We start from the raw sequence: 21149 nt of genomic DNA on the forward strand, positions 1-21149 counted from the left end.
GGCTAAGTTACAAATTATATGTGTATTTAATAAAATATGCATGAGACTTGCTAACACATCTGATCCTGAGCTGGTGTAAAATGTCTGTACCTTCAAAATACTCCAACAATCCAAGATTCCTTAACTTTAAGAAGTTAAGCCCTATTTCTTTAACACTCTCTACCATGACTTTGGTGTGCACCATAGTTGAAGTTCAAAAAATAGCAGAACAGTAGCTGTATCTGGACCAAAGTCAGAAAGTCTTTCCAGTGATGAATCATATCTATATACTTTAAGGCTATACCTTGCAGCATGTGTTTTCTGGAATGCAAAATCTTCCAGGCAAACACCTTAGAATAAAAACAGATTTATACAAAATGATCTACTAAAACGAACATGACACATTTACTTACGAATCATCCATGAAATCATAGATTTCTCTCATAGCCACTCCTCCAACGTTAACAAAAAAGACAAGTCGCAATAAGACCAAGTAGTGTTCTGGTGGCATCCAGAGGACAAACTTTAGGTAAAAAGTATTCAATTCTGCCAATAAAAACTAGAGATAAAGGAAACATCTTCATTCACTAAACTTAAAAAGGCCATACAGAAAGACATAGTGGTGATCTAAACATACAAAATGTTATTTTACAAAATTACAAGCTTGCCTATAAGCAACAGCAATTGATAATACATTCATATTAAAGTGACTATGACTGAACATTTATAAGTGGGAATGAACTTGAGGTCAATCTCTTATAAGGAAGGAAGCATGATTACATTTCTAACATTGATAAGTGGGGTGATAATCAATTGCAGACCATTATTCTACACAGACAAGCAAGCAGATTACACATAGGGGTAACATCATTGGCAATGTCAATTTCTATTGTGAGCCACCTAGAAATATTTTATTCACTTTGGCAGTATATAAGACTTAAAGAATCCAGAAATTGTACATTTATAGAGAATATACTTTTGCATCACAAACTAGATAGCCAGTTCAGTTTTTCTAACATTATCTACTATGTTACTGGGTTACTAGATTACATTTCTACCATAAAAGTACCCGAGTCTTATTGAATTCTTAATCAACAGAGAACGTACTGCAACTGTACATCAAAGGTCTTTACTCCATGCTCATCACTAGGGCCACTGCTCAATCTGGAAAACCTCTTTAGCTACCCTAACCCAACAGGGCTGATCACCAATGTATGCAGGGACTTGTAGCCTTACTTTTCTTAGGGAAGCCAATGAGGAAATCAGTACCACAAGTCCCTACATGCAAGAGGGTAAAGCCTAGGACAGGATCAATCCTGTCGGGCAAATCTGGATCTAGTTGGAAACCCTATCTCCACCTTTGTTTTAGCTGGATGCTAAAATCTCTACAGATTGCACCTGCTCAGCTGACACCTGCATGCTTGCCTGCTCCCAAGCCAAACTACATACACTGGCTGATGTGAAACACTCCAGGTAAGTCATAGCAGCTCATCATCTCCTTTTTATCCCTAGACACACTGGAATAGAGAGTTGTACGGGGACAGAAATCTTACCCATCCCCGCCCGTCTCTGCTGGAATCTTACCCGTCCCCACTGGAAGCTTACCCATCCCCATCCATCCCCGCAAAAATGTAACCGACTGCTAAAGTGTAATATCCGAATTGAGGACCTTCAACGTGGGACCGATCGCGAACCACCCCCCCCCCCCCACCCCACGCAGCCACAGTCTGCTGTATTCCAGAGAGGATGTAAGACTTTTCTTTAAAAGTTTCAATTACTTTGAACCTGCACAGGTTAACTCTTTGATTAACAGTCTGCTGCAATATTGTAACAAGTACTCCTATGAAAAAATTGCATGCATAGAAACTCTTACTATATGATTAATATGTTTGCAAAAATTAGCAATAAGCCCGGCACCATTGCTGACCAGGCCTGAACTAACTTCATACGGGTGGTATATCTCTCTCGATTTAAAACTGTAACCTAAACGCCTCTTAATTGCTGCTCATAGCCTGAAGCAAAATCTATAATGCTCTAAGTATTATTATAAATCTATAATTTGAAATGCCTTTAAATACTTGCCAGAGGTTTTTATAGCATTATACTGAAGCAAGATTTGTAATACTCTTAACTGCTGACTGGACGCCTCACATAATATTGCATCTAAAACTGCAATTTAAATGCCTCTCAACTATTTGCTAGATCTTCCATAACATAGTAACCCAAATATCTCTTAAATGTTTGCTAAGCTCAGGTTAGGCACGGCTAATATTACGCAATGGAGTCATTCCGTGTCAAGTGGACCAGGGGTCCCCACCTCACCATCTCAGATTTTGATGAAATTTGGTACATAGTTTCTTTATGATAATAAACTAAAATGTGCAAAATTGTAGTTCAAAAGACTAAAAATTGGAGGTTCTAGGGGACCTCAAGTAAAGGGTTGCAAAATGTCGCCTGAGCAAAAATGACATTTTGGGCCAACTTCCAGAAGCTGTAAAACTGGAAGTTTTAGTAGTACAAGGGGGATATTTGGAGAACCTGCACTACTTTTAGGGCTTAATGAACTGGCAAAACCCCATGTTCCTAGTCCTCTTACTTTTTGAACTTTTTGGTTTAGGCTCAAACTTTGCCAAAAAAACGGCAAAAATCAATTTACAGTGATGTTGAGGCTGCTGTAGTTTCTAAACTAGTTGGCCTTTCAGGTTGATTTTTGGTAGGTATACTAAATGCACGGCTGTAATGAGGCATTCCAATTTGCAGCACTTTCCTTCAAGTGGTTGAAAAATTATAAGCGTTCAAAGTTGGTATAAAAAGCATTTTTGCCCATTTTGGGCTATCTTTGATGCCCTTGATCTCCAGTGGGACAGCTTCAATATTCTTTCTTTTAGCACTATTAGAAAGAGCAGATTTCCTTCTATCAGAATATGTAGTTTTCATTTTGGAGTGTCTTCATATAAGGATTGCAAAAATGTCCTCAAATGTTTGCGGGCAGCAGCCTGTGATTTCTTCACTACACCCTTGATACAAGTGTAGTAAAAGTGATTCTTCTTTCAAAAAGCACCAATTTTTTAAAATAAAGAACACATTATGTTATAAAACTGTATTCAAGAAAACTAAAAAACAGGAATGTTTTTTAGGATGTGGAAGGATGAGGCCAGGTTTCATAACAGGTTTAAAGAAAACTGCAGTTAGGATGACCAACTTGGCCAATTATGATTGGTGGACCCTGTTGCAAGGCGTCTTGAGTGTCTGTTGCTGGTGTTTCTTCACCCTTGCTACAGTTTGACCTCTTAGTGAACTGTAGGCATCAAAGTAAGCCTAGCAACAGACACTCAGAAGCCAGGAGGTACCAGAAGCATACAATTGGGCAATGAAACAAACAATTCTGCCTTGTAACAGGGTTCACCAATCATAATTGGCCAAGTCTAACTGGCTAAAGAAGTTTTCTTTAAACATTATGTTATAAAACTGTGTTCAAGTAAACTAAAAAACAGGGTGGAAACCATTGTATACATACTTCTTGTTGAAGAAACTCGCACCTGCACCGACAGGCTCATTTATATTGAATTAAATGCCACAAATGAAGATATTAATCACTTTAGACTGAAGTAAAATTTTACCCATTGAAAACCTGATTGCAAGAATAAATGCGTTTGTTGAACTGATGCTAATGGTCATCAATGGATCCAGAAAGATCAGATGAATTTCCACTTTGCTCAGTTGGCTGTTCAAGTACATCAGAGTGTCATTTACTGACATACAATAAAAATAAAGGTTTGAAATTAATTGAAGAGCTTCTGCCTGATCAATAGAAGTTGTTACAAGAGCGTTCTGGTCAACTTTTCGATGCTGGATCAACTATTTGCCTTCATCATGAATCCTTACTGTTGAAAAAGTTTGAATTTTTGCAAAGAACCTGCTGTAACCCATTTTCCAAAGGTGGTCATAATGCAAAAAGGGGCTTAAGAGTGCTGGATGACACACTAGCAGCCCAGCTAAAGGCCTTAACAAGCAAAATATTTGTGCCGGGTCAGAAACTATGTCCATCTTGTCGAAAAGACGTCAGTAACAGAGCTGCTGATTCTTTATCATCATCAACAACAGCAGATGATGAACACAGTGACATTTCTGGCAAGTTGAACACAAGTTTGACATCTCTTGGTATTTCTCCATTAAAGTTCAAAAAAGTCAGCAAGCGTGATGTACGAGGCTACACCAAGCGCAAAATCAGGCGAGTGCAAAATACTTTGAGTCATCATCTTGCAGTTGCTGGTGGCTTAGACCTAAATGAGTTTGAAACTCAACCTTCTACCAGTCAGAAATGTGACAAATGTTCTGATTATGATGACCTGCTAAACTAGTTGAAAAACAAAGTCCAAGTTTCAGCAAATCATGCAGAAAAACTGCAAATACTAACTTTAGCACCAAACAGCTGGTCTATTGAAAGAACTGCCTCAGAATTCATGGTTTCAACTAGAATGGTTAAAAAAGCAAGAAATCTGAAATCAGTTTGTGGAATTCTGGCAAAACCAGACAAGAAGAAAGGTAAAGTTTTACCAGAAGAAACAGAAAAAAAAATTCTTGGCTTTTTTGAAGATGATGAATTCAGTAGACTGTGCCCAGGGAAAAAAGATTTTGTCTCTGTCAGAACTGGCACTGAAAAAATTCAAATGCAAAAGTGCTTGCTGCTTAGCAATCTAAAAGAAATGTATGTTGCATATCATACTCGAAATGGGCCAGAAGTGGGTTTTTCCAAATTTTGTGAGCTAAGGCCAAAATGGTGTGTCACTGTTGGCTCATCTGGTATGCATTCAGTGTGCATCAAAATGTGAAGCTTATGCTTGCTGGAAGCCATCTGCTGAACGAAGATTACAAAGCACTGTGATGGCTAAAACTGTGTGCAATTTGGAATGCAAAGAATGCATGCTTCACAGGTGTGAAATATGTCCAGGTAAAGATGTGCTTGAAAATTACCTGACAGAAGTGTTCAGTGATGATGACCCAGGTGAAACAATCGAGTTTAAGCAGTGGGTTCATACAGATCGCACCACACTGGAGACCAAACAGATGTATGTTGATGATTTTGTATCTGAGCTTGCATTGAAAGTTTCAAACCTGTCAATTCACCATTACATTTCCAAACATCAGACACAATACTTAAAAACTGTTAAAGAAAACCTAAATCCTTGTGAAATTGTTGTTCTCTTGGACTTTGCTGAAAACTACTCCTTTATTGTCCAAGATGCTGTTCAAGGTTTCCACTGGGAAAACAGTCAAGCTACACTGCATCCATTTGTTGTGTACTTCCGTGATGCTTCAAGTGAAATTCAGTGCATAAGTGTTTGCATAATAAGTGACAGCTTGCGGCATGATGCAGTTGCTGTACATGCATTCTTGGAAAAATTAATCGCGTTCTTGAAAAGCAAAATTGGAGAAATAAAATATGTAACATACAGTGGGGGAAATAAGTATTTGATCCCTTGCTGATTTTGTAAGTTTGCCCACTGACAAAGACATGAGCAGCCCATAATTGAAGGGTAGGTTATTGGTAACAGTGAGAGATAGCACATTACAAATTAAATCCGGAAAATCACATTGTGGAAAGTATATGAATTTATTTGCATTCTGCAGAGGGAAATAAGTATTTAATCCCTCTGGCAAACAAGACCTAATACTTGGTGGCAAAACCCTTGTTGGCAAGCACAGCGGTCAGACGTCTTCTGTAGTTGATGATGAGGTTTGCACACATGTCAGGAGGAATTTTGGTCCACTCCTCTTTGCAGATCATCTCTAAATCATTAAGAGTTCTGGGCTGTCGCTTGGCAACTCGCAGCTTCAGCTCCCTCCATAAGTTTTCAATGGGATTAAGGTCTGGTGACTGGCTAGGCCACTCCATGACCCTAATGTGCTTCTTCCTGAGCCACTCCTTTGTTGCCTTGGCTGTATGTTTTGGGTCATTGTCGTGCTGGAAGACCCAGCCACGACCCATTTTTAAGGCCCTGGCGGAGGGAAGGAGGTTGTCACTCAGAATTGTACGGTACATGGCCCCATCCATTCTCCCATTGATGCGGTGAAGTAGTCCTGTGCCCTTAGCAGAGAAACACCCCCAAAACATAACATTTCCACCTCCATGCTTGACAGTGGGGACGGTGTTCTTTGGGTCATAGGCAGCATTTCTCTTCCTCCAAACACGGCGAGTTGAGTTCATGCCAAAGAGCTCAATTTTTGTCTCATCTGACCACAGCACCTTCTCCCAATCACTCTCGGCATCATCCAGGTGTTCACTGGCAAACTTCAGACGGGCCGTCACATGTACCTTCCGGAGCAGGGGGACCTTGCGGGCACTGCAGGATTGCAATCCGTTATGTCGTAATGTGTTACCAATGGTTTTCGTGGTGACAGTGGTCCCAGCTGCCTTGAGATCATTGACAAGTTCCCCCCTTGTAGTTGTAGGCTGATTTCTAACCTTCCTCATGATCAAGGATACCCCACGAGGTGAGATTTTGCGTGGAGCCCCAGATCTTTGTCGATTGACAGTCATTTTGTACTTCTTCCATTTTCTTACTATGGCACCAACAGTTGTCTCCTTCTCGCCCAGCGTCTTACTGATGGTTTTGTAGCCCATTCCAGCCTTGTGCAGGTGTATGATCTTGTCCCTGACATCCTTAGACAGCTCCTTGCTCTTGGCCATTTTGTAGAGGTTAGAGTCTGACTGATTCACTGAGTCTGTGGACAGGTGTCTTTCATACAGGTGACCATTGCCGACAGCTGTCTGTCATGCAGGTAACGAGTTGATTTGGAGCATCTACCTGGTCTGTAGGGGCCAGATCTCTTACTGGTTGGTGGGGGATCAAATACTTATTTCCCTCTGCAGAATGCAAATAAATTCATATACTTTCCACAATGTGATTTTCCGGATTTAATTTGTGATGTGCTATCTCTCACTGTTACCAATAACCTACCCTTCAATTATGGGCTGCTCATGTCTTTGTCAGTGGGCAAACTTACAAAATCAGCAAGGGATCAAATACTTATTTCCCCCACTGTACTTTAGTGATGGCTCAGCTGCACAATACAAGAACTTCAAAAACTTTGCCAACTCGTGCTATCATCAAACAGAATTTGGAATAAGTGCACAGTGGAATTTCTTTGACACAAGCCATGGCAAGTCATCATGTGATGCCATAGGTGGTACAACAAAGCGACTAGCTGCTCAGGCTAGTTTGCAACGACCTAAAAATAGCCAAATTCTCACAGCACAAGGCTTGTTTGAATTTTGTGATCAAAAAATAAATAAAATCAAGTTCATTTTTGTTTCCAAGGATGAAATTGAATCTTCAAGATCTGCACAAGAGGAAAGATTCAGTAAAGCTTCCACAGTTGCTGGAACTCGTGAAAATCACCAGTTTAATCCCATTGACTTGAACCAAATTTCAGTCAGTAGAGTGTCAAATGATTCCTCCTCATTTGTTATCAAACTTTGTCAGTCAGATGACCCAGTGAGTGTACCTGGCATAAATGTGTCTCAACTTCAGCCTGGGCAGTATGTTGCCTGTGTTTATGACAACAAATGGTGGATTGGCGATGTCTGTGACACATCATTTGAAGAACATGATGCCTTGGTCAACTTTATGCATCCATGCGGGCCTGCACGATCATTTCATTGGCCTAGCAGAAGAGATTCTTGTTGGATTTCTGAACAGCATATTCTAGCAGTTCTTCCAGTACTAGCAACTACAGCACTTGGACGACAGTATACATTTCCAGAAACAGCAGTGAAACTTATCAGTGAAAAATTCTTGTCACTTCAGCACTGAGGTTTTACTTGGGAACCATTAAGTCACCCCCATTAGGCTTGAGAAACTAGGCAAAGACAACCAAATGAGGCTTGGGAACCTCAAGTAAGATGCCCACCTTCAGGCTTGGGAACCTGTGCCAAGTGGCTGGACTTGCCTGGCTAGCGGGCGTGACCTCTTGGCGATGAGGTTGCCACTTCCTATTGAATTGGTAGTGGCATAGCCACCATGGACCAACGCATGCTAAAAGCAACTGAGTGACTTATACAGCAATTAGAAACATCGATGGGCCCTATATCCGTTTCATCTATCATTCAACAATACTGGCCAAAAAACACTTTTTTTGCAATCCTTATATGGAGAGACTCCAAATTGAAAACTACATATTCTGATAGAAGGAAATCTGCTCTTTCTAATGGTGATAAAAGAAAGAATATTGAAGCTGTCCCACTGGAGATCAAGGGCATCAAAGATAGCCCAAAATGGGCAAAAATGCTTTTTATACCAACTTTGAACGCTTATAAATTTTCAACCACTTGAAGGAAAGTGCTGCAAATTGGAATGCCTCATTACAGCCATGCATGTAGTACACCTACCAAAAATCAACCTGAAAGGCCAACTAGTTTAGAAACTACAGCAGCCTCAACATCGCTGTAAATTGATTTTTGCCATTTTCTTGGCAAAGTTTGAGCCTAAACCATTCAAAAAGTAAGAGGACTAGGAACATGGGGTTTTGCCAGTTCATTAAGCCCTAAAAGTAGTGCAGGTTCTCCAAATATCCCCCTTGTACTACTAAAACTTCCAGTTTTACAGCTTCTGGAAGTTGGCCCAAAATGTCATTTTTGCTCAGGCGACATTTTGCAACCCTTTACTTGAGGTCCCCTAGAACCTCCAATTTGTAGTCTTTTGAACTAAAATTTTGCACAGCTTAGTTTTTTATCATAAAGAAACTATGTACCAAATTTCATCAAAATCTGAGATGGTGAGGTGGGGACGACCTTTAAAATTGGTCCACTTGACACGGAATGACTCAATGCCATACTTTGTTGATCCAACTACTGTTACGGACCAATTGTAAAAACTGTTGATGCACTACTGACCTCACCAACACTGCCCAACACTCCCACGAACACTGCCCACAAAAACTACTGATATCACCAACACTACCCAACAGTCACACGAACACAGTCAACAAAAATCCAACATGAACACTAATAAGCTACTGATTATAATCTCATTCCCATAATCCACCACGCATGGACCACCCCCAACATCAACAACAACCCAACCACAATACACCAACTTTATGTACAACTTACAAACAACTCACCAAACCAAAAACACAACCAACCAAAAGGAAAAATCTCCACATACGAACACCACCAACAGAAAGAGAAAAAAAAAAACAAATTTAACCTCTGAGGAAACAGACAACTAATAAAAATAAACACATCTAACCTCCCTACAGAACCATACCGCTCAATCCGAATAGGATACATCAACGCTAGATCAGCAGTGAGCAACTCAGTAGACATACTAGACTGGATTACCACAGAGAATCTAGACCTTCTATTCATCACGGAAACATGGTTCCACGGCCCTACAGATCCCGCCATCATAGAGACATGCCCACCAGAATACAAAATCACCCACTGGACAAGAAACGGAAAAAGAGGTGGCAGAATAGCCATAATTTACAAATCCGAGTTCACCATCACAACCACTGATGAATCCACCTCACCACAACTCGAAATCGCCTCGACAAGAATCAATCATCCGAACCTACAAGGACACCTCAACGCAATCCTATTCTACAGACCACCAGGAAAATGGAAAGACTCCCAAACGCAACTCATGGACTTCATCTCGAACACGTGTCTCTGCCTCAAACATCCTCATAATAGGAGATATCAACCTACACCTTGAAGATGACACCTCAACAGGCACACAAGAATGCAAAGAATTCTTAAAACTCTGGGATCTACACGCACCTAACACTCAACCAACACACGTAAAAGGACACACACTAGACATCATTACACACAAATTCGACCCAGACTCAACTCTCCTACTTACAGACACAAGATGGACACCCACACCATGGACAGACCACCATAAAGCATACGTCTCCCTCCACTGGCGAAAAATACACAGAAACGCAGCCAACAAACATGAACGAACAACATATACCACGAGAGGAAAAATAGACCCCACAACATTCTGGCAACAGGTCTACCAAAACGAATGGGCAACAAATGCAGACACCATTCAATTCCTCCAAGAATGGGACGATATATGTAAGACAACAATAGGCACAATTGCCCCAATCCAAACCAGAACATCACATAGGAAAAAATCAAATCCATGGTTCACCAAAGAGCTGAAAGAACTCAAAACACAAGTCAGAAAACTAGAACGCGCATGGAACAAAAAGAAAGATGAACACACACTGAATGCCTGGAAGTTACTTCGGAGAAAATACAAATATACCATAAAACAGACTAAAAGACTGCACTACAAAACAATGATTGGACCAAATTACAAAGACACACACAAACTCTTCTACCTTGTAAATAAATTGCTAGACACCACACCAGTTACAAACAACAGCAAAGAAACACCAGGAGTCGACGACTTCGCGAAATACTTCAAAGAGAAAATTATACAATTACAACTTAAAATACCCGCCAGCCCTATTGAATACGCCACACTCCTAAACTGTCTAGACCCAGAAGACAGAATACATTCAGCAGACAGGACCTGGACCGAATTCAAATTACTATCAGAAGACCTCATCTCTAAAACACTCAAAAGATTCGCCAAATCCCAATGCAAACTAGATACCTGCCCAAACAACCTCATGAAATCAGCTCCTCAACAGTTCATAATAGACCTAACGAACCACGTGAACTTCATGCTACAAAACAGACTTTTCCCAAAGGAAAAAGGAAAAATTCTACTCACCCCAATACCCAAAGACACAAAGAAAAACGCAAGCGAAATAACTAACTACAGACCAGTAGCATCTATACCACTAATAACCAAAATAACCGAAGGGATGGTAACCAAACAACTCACAAACTATCTCAACAAGTTCTCAATACTGCATGATGCCCAATCAGGATTCCGGTCAAATCACAGCACAGAAACAGTACTAATTACCCTAATGACCAAATTTAAACAAATGATTGCAACCAGCACCAATATACTCCTCTTACAATTTGACATGTCAAGTGCCTTCGATATGGTTGACCACGGAATCCTGTTATACATACCTGAATATTTTGGCATCAGAGGCAATGTCCTAAACTGGTTCAAGGGGTTCCTAACCTTACGCTCATATCAGGTCACATCAAACTCAACCACGTCTGCTGCATGGACACCTGAATGTGGAGTACCGCAAGGATCCCCTCTCTCACCAACTATTTTCAACCTAATGATGATCCCCTTGGCAAAACTTCTGTCAAAACATAACCTTAACCCATACATATACGCCGATGATGTAACGATATATATTCCTTTCAAACAAGACATTAAAGAAATCTCCAATGAAATCAACCAAAGTCTACACATCATGAACACCTGGGCAGATGCATTTCGACTGAAACTGAACGCAGAAAAAAACCCAATGCCTCATACTTACCTCCCAATACAACACGAAGAAATTTATCGCTATTAACACACCTAAACTAAATATGCCAATCTCAGAAACTCAAAAAATCCTTGGAGTCACTATTGACCGCCACCTAACACGTGAGACTCACGCGAACAACACAACCAAAAAGATGTTCTACTCCATGTGGAAACTGAAAAGAATAAGACCATTCTTTCCAAGATCTGTCTTCCGCAGCCTAATGCAATCACTCATACTCAGTCATCTGGACTACTGCAATTCACTATTCGCAGGCTGCAAAGAGCAAATACTGAGGAAACTTCAAACAGCCCAGAATACAGCAGCCAGACTCATCTTTGGAAAACCAAAATATGAAAGTGCAAAACCCTTACGTGAGAAACTACACTGGCTCCCACTCAAGAAACGTATCACTTTTAAAGTATGCACCTTAGTTCACAAAATCATTTACGGTGAAGCGCCTGCATACATGTCTGATTTAATAGACCTGCCACCCAGAAACGCTAAAAGATCATCCCGAACTTTCCTCAATCTCCACTTCCCTAACTGCAAAGGCATAAAATACAAAGTACTGCACGCATCAACCTTCTCTTATATGAGCACGCAATTCTGGAATACACTACCACGCAACCTAAAACGATCTACGAATTAACCGACTTCCGCAAACTATTGAAGACTCATCTCTTTGATAAAACATATCGCAAGGATCAAAATATATGAAGTCCATACACACTAATAGAAATGCATCAATACACTCTCTTCGGCATTCTCTTCCCCCATATTTTCACCACACTTAAAACTCTACCCACAGATATAATTATTATACCTGAATGTTCTCTCGCTTTTGTTCTATCGCCCTATCATTTTCCCATTATTACATTCCATTGCTCTATTCCCCTATGATATTTTGACTTTGTCTCCCATAACTCTTAACAATGTAACCCATAATCGAATTGTAACAAATTGTATTTCCATCATTCACAATGTATTGTAAGCCACACTGAGCCTGCAAATAGGTGAGAAAATGTGGGATACAAATGCAATAAATAAATAATAAATAACCCATCCCAACCCGTCCCCGTAAGAATTTAACCCATCCCCACCCGTCCCCGCAAGAATTTAACCCACTCCCACCCATCACTGGAAGAATTTAATGGTACATAAAAGAAAATTCCAGTCAGCTCCCTCAAACCCCGTTCCTGTGCAGCTCTCTACACTGGAAACAAGTGGAAGAAAAGGGGGAGGGGCATAATTGCCACTACTACAGATTCCCTGACCAAGCCCCAATCTGACAGCAGCACAGGAAACAAGGAGGCAGTTTGGGTATAGGCTACATTAAGGCTTTTTCTTCTTCAAAGAATATTAAATTGGCCAGCACTCAGGAAACTTATCTCTAGACTCTCCAAGGAGTAAAGGAGGAGTACTGTGTTCAATTCTGGTTCCTGTATCTCAAAAAGGATATAGCAGAATTAGAAAAGGTTCAAAGAAGTGTGATGAAAATGATAAAGGGGATGGAACTCCTTCCGCATGAGGAAAGGCTAAATAAGTTAGGGTTCTTCAGCTTGGAAAAGAGAAGGCCAAGGGGGGATATGATTAAGGTCTATAAAATCCTGAGTGGTGTAGAATGGGTAAAAAAAAATCGATTTTTCACTCTTTCAAAAAGTACAAAGACCAGGGGACACAATGAAATTACATGGAAATATAGGAGGAAATAATTTTTCACTCAAATAGTTAAGCTCTGGAACTCGCTGCTGGAGGATACGGTAACTGCAGTTAGCATATCTGGGTTTAAAAAAAAAAAGGTTTGGGTAAGTTCCTGGAGAAAAAGCCCATAATCTGCTACTGAGATGGTCATGGGGAAAGCCACTGCTTGCCCTGGGATTGTTAGCATGGAATGTGGATACTAATTGTTTTTTTGACAGGTACTTGCAACATGGTTTGGCCACTGTTGGAAACAGGATACTGGGCTAGATGGTGAATTGGTCTGACCCAGTATGGCTATTATGTTAATTATTTCCTATCTACTAATTTTCTCTCTTTAAATCCCAACAGATGAGTCCAGACTTGTGGGTTATGCCCATTACCAGCAGGTGGAGGAAATAGAAAGGCAGAGCTCGGCCATAAAACCTGTGTGCAGCAGTCTCTTGTCAATATTTCAATAAAAGAGCAGTGGAACATAAGGCGTAATACAGTAGAAGCAGTATAAAGGAAAATCTCCTGCCTATATCAGACCAATAACAAGTAACAAATGTCCTGTCTTCTTTTGTTTTTTCTTTTTTTATATATATTGTCTATAAATGAAGAAATCTAAAGGAAACTCTTCAAGAGCAAGCATATATACAACAGTCAACTGAAGAATACAGGGCAGGCTCTGGACCGATGTTATTGGGATTTAAGGAAAGAAAATGAGTAGGTAAAAACAATTTTTCCTTCCTTTGCACCCCAACTGATGAATCTAGACTAATGGGGATGTAGAAAAACAGTCCTCAAGATGGGAGGGAAATGGAGCCTCCCATAGAGTAAACTCAGGCTCTAAATGAGGGTTCCTGGGAGATTTCAAGATGGCGGCCGAGTAAGACGCAAGGAAGGTAGCTCCGCTGTTATCCGCTCTACTCCTGAATATTTTTGCCTTTGACTACTTTGAAACTTTAAATAATATGCCTAAAAGGAGAGGTAAAGCGCGAGCAAGCCCTGTTACTCCTTCCTTACCTAGAGTCGGAACGATGGATCACTTCCTTTTACCGGGCACATCGACGGGGACTGCTTCGCTGCTTGAGGGATTAGGGAGAGGTCTCCCGTTCCCTCAGCTTGAACATGAGATATCTTTCAGCCCCGAAATGAGGCTTCCTCCTCCCATGCCGGCTACGACGTCGATTTCGGACCAGAGTCCCCTTGGTGCGCAAGTCGCGACGGGGTTTTCTGGCACGGGCCCTGAGTCGACGCCTGAGAAGCCGAGGAATCCTTCTGTGGAGATCGCAGAAGTGAAGAGAGGAGAAGTTGTTCCTGTGGAAGAACTTGGAGCAGTGGGAGGTCAATCAGCTCTGCCTACAACCCACATAACTGATTTCTCAAGTAAGTCGTTTTTACCTGACAAACCTCAACAAATAACGTTGGATAATATTTGGGAAGCGCTTGTAGGCTTAGAAGCCTCATTTACTCAACAGTTCACTCAGTTAAATAAGAAATTCACGTTAGATAATGAAAGGATAACTGAAATGGACATGAAGTTAAAATCTGTGGGCAAGGAAGTTGAAACTAACTCTTTTGCAATTAAAAATTCTCAACAAATACAAATAAATTTAATTAAAGAGAATATGTATCTTCAAAATAGGATTGAAGTACTAGAGAACTACCAACGTTCAAATGCCATCAGACTGATAAACTTTCCTAAGCAAGTTGCTATTTCCCCATTGATAACTTTCAAGCAATATTTAATAGAAGCTTTAAAAATCCCAGAAAAAACACATCCACCTATTTCAAAGATTTTCTATATAGAACCGTTTCGCAAGAAAGATTCTCTACAAAGTGAGGAGGTTAAAGCTCAACCACTGGACTTAAATTTGACTCAGATTATTGAAGGAGACAATGAGGGTTTAACAACTGCAACGCTTAAAGTGATTTTCATACTCCAACCGGACAGAGACTGGATACTCAAACAATTTTTCCTGAATAAGAGACCTGATTTCCTAGGCTGTAATATCAGAATGTATCCGGATGTCTCAAGAAATACCCAAAAGAAAAGACAGGAATTTCTGAAACTGAGATCTAAGGCAATACAACTTGGAGCTATGTTTTGGCTGAACTTTCCCTGCAAGTGCGTGATAAAACTTAATTCAATTAAATATGTATTTTTTGAGGCTAATCAATTAACCTCTTTCTTGCAGACAAAGCTGAAAGACTTACAACCTCCATTATCAGGAACATTAATAACTTCAACCCCATAAATAATGTATATTGCTTGGTACGCTTAAATCAGCCTCCATTTGTTAGATTTTGAAGTTGTCTTCAAAATTGAATTATTTTCCTGAAAATTGTGATAACTCTCCCCAATATTGTGGACCATAGACGAGAAATGATCTTCTTGTTAATATAATTTTTCCTTTCTTTTCTTTTTTGATGTATCTTTAAGAAATTTACCAAGATACTAAATCGTCTTTATCTGTAATCAAGATATTATGCTTGTATATACATTGAAATGAATAAATAAATAAATAAATAAAAAATAATAAATGAGGGTTCCTGCCTGACCAACTAGCTCGGATGATAGTGTCTTGCAAACGTGTAAACTGAAAACCAAGTGGCAGATCTGCAAATTTCCTCAATGAAAATGAGCAGAGTCTCTACCACAGAAGTAGTGAGTGACCTCTTGGAGTGAGCCTCAAGTCTGACAGGAGGTTGCTTGCCCACCAAAATGTAAGCCAAAGAGATGCATTTTTTCACCCAATGAGTTGCCATAGATTTAAAAAGCCCGCATGCCTTTCCTAGGGCCAGCATAAAGGATAAAAAGATGGTCCAAGGACCTGAAGCATCTGGACACCTCTAAATACCTGAGGAGAGTTCAACACACATCTAGGAATCTCAAAGAACTGTAATTTGACATGCAGTCCTCCCTGAAAAAAGTAGGAATGAAAACAGGCTGGTTTAAATGAAAAGCTAATTCCACATTTAGTAAAAAAAAAAAAAAAAAAAAAAAGTAACTGCCAGAATGGTGACACCAGACCTTCAAGAAATGAAGAACTGGCTCTCTGCAAGAAAGGGCCTGAAGCTCTGATACCTGCGTTGCCGAAGTAATACTTGCAATATACAATTCTGTGCCGAGGTAATAAAACAACCTTTAGACTGAGGTCTTTTAACGTCTCTTAATCAGTTCAAAAGGGAGCCTTTTGAAGAACTTTGAGCATCCAATTCAAGTTCCAGGTAGGACAAACTGCCTGTCTTGGAGGCTGTGATAAACACCCCTCAAGAAATGAATAATACCTGGCTGACATGCCAAGGCAGCGCTCTGTAAACAACCTCAATGTGTTTGAATATCCATCAGGGTACTGCCCATCAAGTGAAAGCAGTGTGGCACCATGACGATGCTGCCTCATTGAGGTCATCCCTACAAAATCAGTAGCCATAACTAGGGTCCAGGGGCCTAGCTACCACTGAGCAAGCCTGGCAAAATGCCCAAGGGGCTACCTGCAGCTGAACCCTCTCCCTCCCCTGCAAGTCTGGCCTCCCTCTGCACCTCCCTCTCCCCCAAGCTTGGGTGTAGCACCTCTCCTGAAATGCCACTGCGACCCCTGCCAGTCCTCCAGATGCACAGCGATTCCCGGCAGAAGCATCTCTGAAAACAGGCTGCCCTGTCAGGGCCTTTTCTTGTGCTGTGGCCCACCCACAGAAAGTTGCTCAGAGCAGCACAGGATTTCCCAAATTTCACTATTGCTACAGAACATTGAAGACTGCCGATTCCACCTTAGCAATCCATTTATGGAATGGATACCTCATCACACAGAGTGATGATTGCAATTGGTGCACATAGGACACTGCATCTAGCCTCAGGAAAATCTACACGGATTGCCTGGCAGGTGCCTCTTGCTCAGGGGATAATCTTTTTAGCAAAAGTAAAAGACATGGTGATTTAAAGTACAGAAAAACTAATCAAAAAGTCTGTATGCTCCTGCTTGCACCAGGTGTCCTTATTTGCATATATTAATCAAATTGGCCTCAAAGCTCCCAGGTACTTCCTTTAGTATTCAGTCAACACCTTCAAGGAGTCCCATATACTATCACTGTCCATACACACCTAGAAAAAAAAGAATGGGAGAAAAACCCTAGAGAGAGAAAAAGTCCCATTCAAAAAAAACAGGTGACAAAATGTTGCAAAAAATATAGAAAAACATGTACACATCTCTAAAAAACAAACAAACAAACAAAAAACACACACACACACAAAAAAATGCTTGACCACTCCCACTTATCTGCAGCTCCAGCATCCGAACTCAGCAATGGTTCTTCAAATAAACAGTTCCATCAAATGACATTTGTAATCCAAATCAAGTGTTTCTCCTGTTCTTTTTTTCTAGGTGTGAAACTGCTTATCCCAGAAATGGTGGATTTTCCCCACGTCCATTTAATAACGGTCTATGGACTTTTCCTTTAGGAAGCTGTCCAAACCTTTTTTAAACTCCGCTAAGCTAACTGCCTTTACCACATTCTCTGGCAATGAATTCCAGCGTTTAATTACACGTTGAGTGAAGAAACATTTTCTCTGATTTGTTTTAAATTTATTATATTGTAGCTTCATAGCATGCCCCCTAGTCCTAGTATTCTAGTATTTTTGGAAAGTGTGAACAGACGCTTCACATCTACCCGTTCAACTCCACTCATTATTTTATAGACCTCTATCATATCTCCCCTCAGCCGCCTTTTCTCCAAGCTGAAAAGCCCTAGCCGCTTTACCCTTTCCTCATAGGGAAGTTGTCCCATTCCCTTAAATATTTTCGTCGCCCTACTTTGACTGGGTCTGTTCCCTTTTTTGTATTTTGATTCAGATTAAAGACCATTGGTTCCACTTTGTGGCAACTGTATTCAGCTAAAAGACCAGTTCAGCTGTAGAAACCATAAGTTACCATAAGGTAAAATTATGTATAATCATACCTGATAATTTTCTTTCCATTAATCATAGCTGATCAATCCATAGACTGGTGGGTTGTGTCCATCTACCAGCAGGTGGAGATAGAGAGCAAACTTTTGCCTCCCTATATGTGGTCATGTGCTGCCGGAAACTCCTCAGTATGTCGATATCAAAGCTCCTCCGCAGGACTCAACACTTAGAGAATTACACCACGAAGGGACACTCTGCCCAGCTCACCACCGCCGAAACGGGGGGAGATGAATTAACCAGCTCATCCCCACACAAGTGGGGGAGGGGAATCGTCCAGCTCATCCCGCGGAGCGGGGGAGGGGACACCCACACGCCGATGCGGGGGATCTGGCTTATCCTGCAACCGCAACGCGGAGGAGGAGGACTGACCCTAAACACCGCCGAAGCGGGAGGGGTACAAAGCTGCCCTACAGCCGCACGAAGCGGGAGGAGTGCGGAGAATTTTAAGTCTCAATCCAGCCCCGTAAAACGGAGGGGAGAGGAATGCGCAGCTCACTGTGAACACAAACTCGTCTCAACTCTGAAGATCCAAGTGAAAAAACTGACCCGAAGTCTTTCTGAAGTAACTGAAGACTAAACTTGAACTGAAATGCAACCAGAATAAAAACAGTACAGATATCTGGGAGGGGCTATGGAGTGATCAGCTAGGATTAAGGGAAAGAAAATTATCAGGTATGATTATACATAATTTTACCTTCCATATCATCAAGCTGATCAATCCATAGACTGGTGGGATGTACCGAGCAGTACTCACCCAGGGCGGGACATAGAAATCCCTGACCTCAACACTGAAGCTCCAAACCTGGCCTCCGCCCGTGCAGCCACAGCCAAACGGTAATGCTTGGAGACTGTATGAGCCGAAGCCCAAGTTGCCGCCTTGCATATCTCTTCCAAGGAGACGGATCCGGCCTCTGCCATCGAGGCCGCCTGAGCTCTCGTGGAGTGAGCCTTCAGCTGGATAGGCGGCACCTTCCCCGCGGCCACATAAGCCGCCGCAATGGCTTCCTTGACCCATCTTGCCACTGTAGGCTTAGCAGCCTGCAGACCCTTACGAGGACCTGCAAACAGGACAAACGATGATCCGATTTCCGGAAATCATGGTCACTTCCAAGTATCTGATGAGACCCGTCTCACATCCAGATATTTAAGAGCAGAGAACTCCTCTGGGTAGTCCTCCCTACGAAGGAAGGGAGACAGAGCTGCTGATTCACATGGAAGCGAGAAACAATCTTGGGCAGGAAGGAAGGCACTGTGCGAATAGTCACTCCTGCCTCAGTGAACTGCAGAAACGGCTCTCGCCATGAGAGCGCCTGGAGCTCGGAACACTCTTCTGGCTGAAGTGATAGCCACCAAAAAGACTGCTTTCAACGTCAGGTCTTTCAGAGATGCCCTCGGACAAGGGTTCAAAAGGCGGCTTCTGCAATGCTCTTAGCACCAGGTTTGAGATTCCACGCAGGCACACCTGAGTGCAGAGGAGGGCGCAGGTGATTAACTCCCTGAGAAAGCGCACCACATCGGCTGAGACGCAGGGAAGCACCCTTCAGGCGGCCACTGAAGCACGCCAGAGCCGCTACCTGGACTTTAAGGGAACTGAGCGACAGGCCTTTCTCCAGACCTTCTTGCAGGAACGCCCAACACTGAAGAAATTGGAGCCGTGAAGGGAGAAAGTGAGCCTGCTTCACACCACGCTGCAAAGATACGCCAAACCCTGGCGTAAGCAGTAGAAGTAGAGCGCTTCCTCGCTCTCAACATAGTGGCGATGACCTTGTCTGAGAAGCCCTTTCTTCCCAGACGCTGCCGCTCAATAGCCAGGCCGTAAGACCAAAGGGGGAGGGATCCTCCATCACCACGGGACCCTGATGTAACAGGCCCTGCTCCACTAGCAGACGCAGAGGATCGTCCACTGAGAGCCTGATCAAGTCCGATTACCAGGGACGCCTGGGCCAATCCGGACCCACCAGGATTACCCTGCCGGGGTGCTTTGCCACCCGGTCTAGCACCCTGCCCAACCTGGCCGGGCGGGAACACATAGAGGAGCTCTTGTGTCGGCCACTGTTGGAGAAGAGCACTACTCCCAGGGATCGAGGGTCCCGTCCTCTGCTGAAGAAGCGCGGCACTTGGCAATTGGCCGATGACGCCATCAGATCTAGGCTCGGCTGGCCCCAGCGCTTCGTGATGTCCAAGAACGCCTGAGCAGATAGCTGCCACTCTCCGGGCTCCAAGGTATGGCGACTGAGAAAGTCCGCCTTGACATTCATGACTCCGGCAATGTGGGCCGCTGAAAGCTGCTCCAGGTTCGCTTCCGCCCACTGGCAAAGATACATAGCCTCCTTGGCTAGAGGGGCGCTCTTGGTACCTCCCTGGCGGTTGACATAGGCCACAGCCGTGGCATTGTCCGACAGGACCTGTACAGGCTTCCACACCAGTACCGGGATGAACTCCAAAAGCGCCAACCGAATGGCTCTGAGTTCCAGGAGGTTGATAGACCACTTTGCCTCTGCAGGAGACCAGAGCCCCTGCGCTGTCTTTCCCAAGCAGTGGGCTCCCCAGCCCGACAAAGAGGCGTCCGTCGTGACGACAATCCACTCTGGGGTCACCAGAGGCATTCCCGCAGACAATTTGTCTGTCTGCATCCACCAGCTCAGCGCCTTGCGCACTGCTGGGTCCAAGGGAAGTCGCACAGCATAATCCTCCGACATCGGAGTCCAGCGCTGCAGCAAGGAGTGTTGAAGTGGTCTCATATGAGCCCTGGCCCAGGGCACTACTTCCATCGTGGCCGTCATAGAGCCCAACAGCTGCACATAGTCCCAAGCCCGAAGAGGAGAGGCTCCCAGGAACTGGTCCACCTGAGCCTGAAGTTTGACAATCCGATTGCCTGGCAGGAACACTCTGCCCACCTGGGTGTCGAATCGAACTCCCAGGTACTCCAGGGACTGAGTCGGGCGCAGCTGGCTCTTCTCCCAGTTGATGATCCATCCCAGGGAGCTCAAAAGAGCAACTACCCGGTCCACAGCTTTGCCGCACTCTGCATAAGAGGGGGCTCGGATCAACCAGTCGTCCAGATAAGGATGGACTTGTACCCCTTCCTTTCGTA

General features: G+C 42.7%; 1 protein-coding gene across 1 annotated transcript in view; it reads right to left on the bottom strand.

Moving 5' to 3' along the window:
* Window positions 1–21149, bottom strand: part of PTDSS2 (phosphatidylserine synthase 2) — a 322237-nt gene that overhangs the window by 66178 nt on the left and 234910 nt on the right. The window contains exon 10 of the mRNA XM_030201130.1: window positions 393–538. Within this exon, the coding sequence (XP_030056990.1) occupies window positions 393–538 (146 nt within the window). The remainder of the gene's footprint in view (window positions 1–392; window positions 539–21149) is intronic.

Source organism: Microcaecilia unicolor, chromosome 4 (assembly GCF_901765095.1).
Source record: "Microcaecilia unicolor chromosome 4, aMicUni1.1, whole genome shotgun sequence".
NCBI lineage: Eukaryota > Metazoa > Chordata > Amphibia > Gymnophiona > Siphonopidae > Microcaecilia > Microcaecilia unicolor.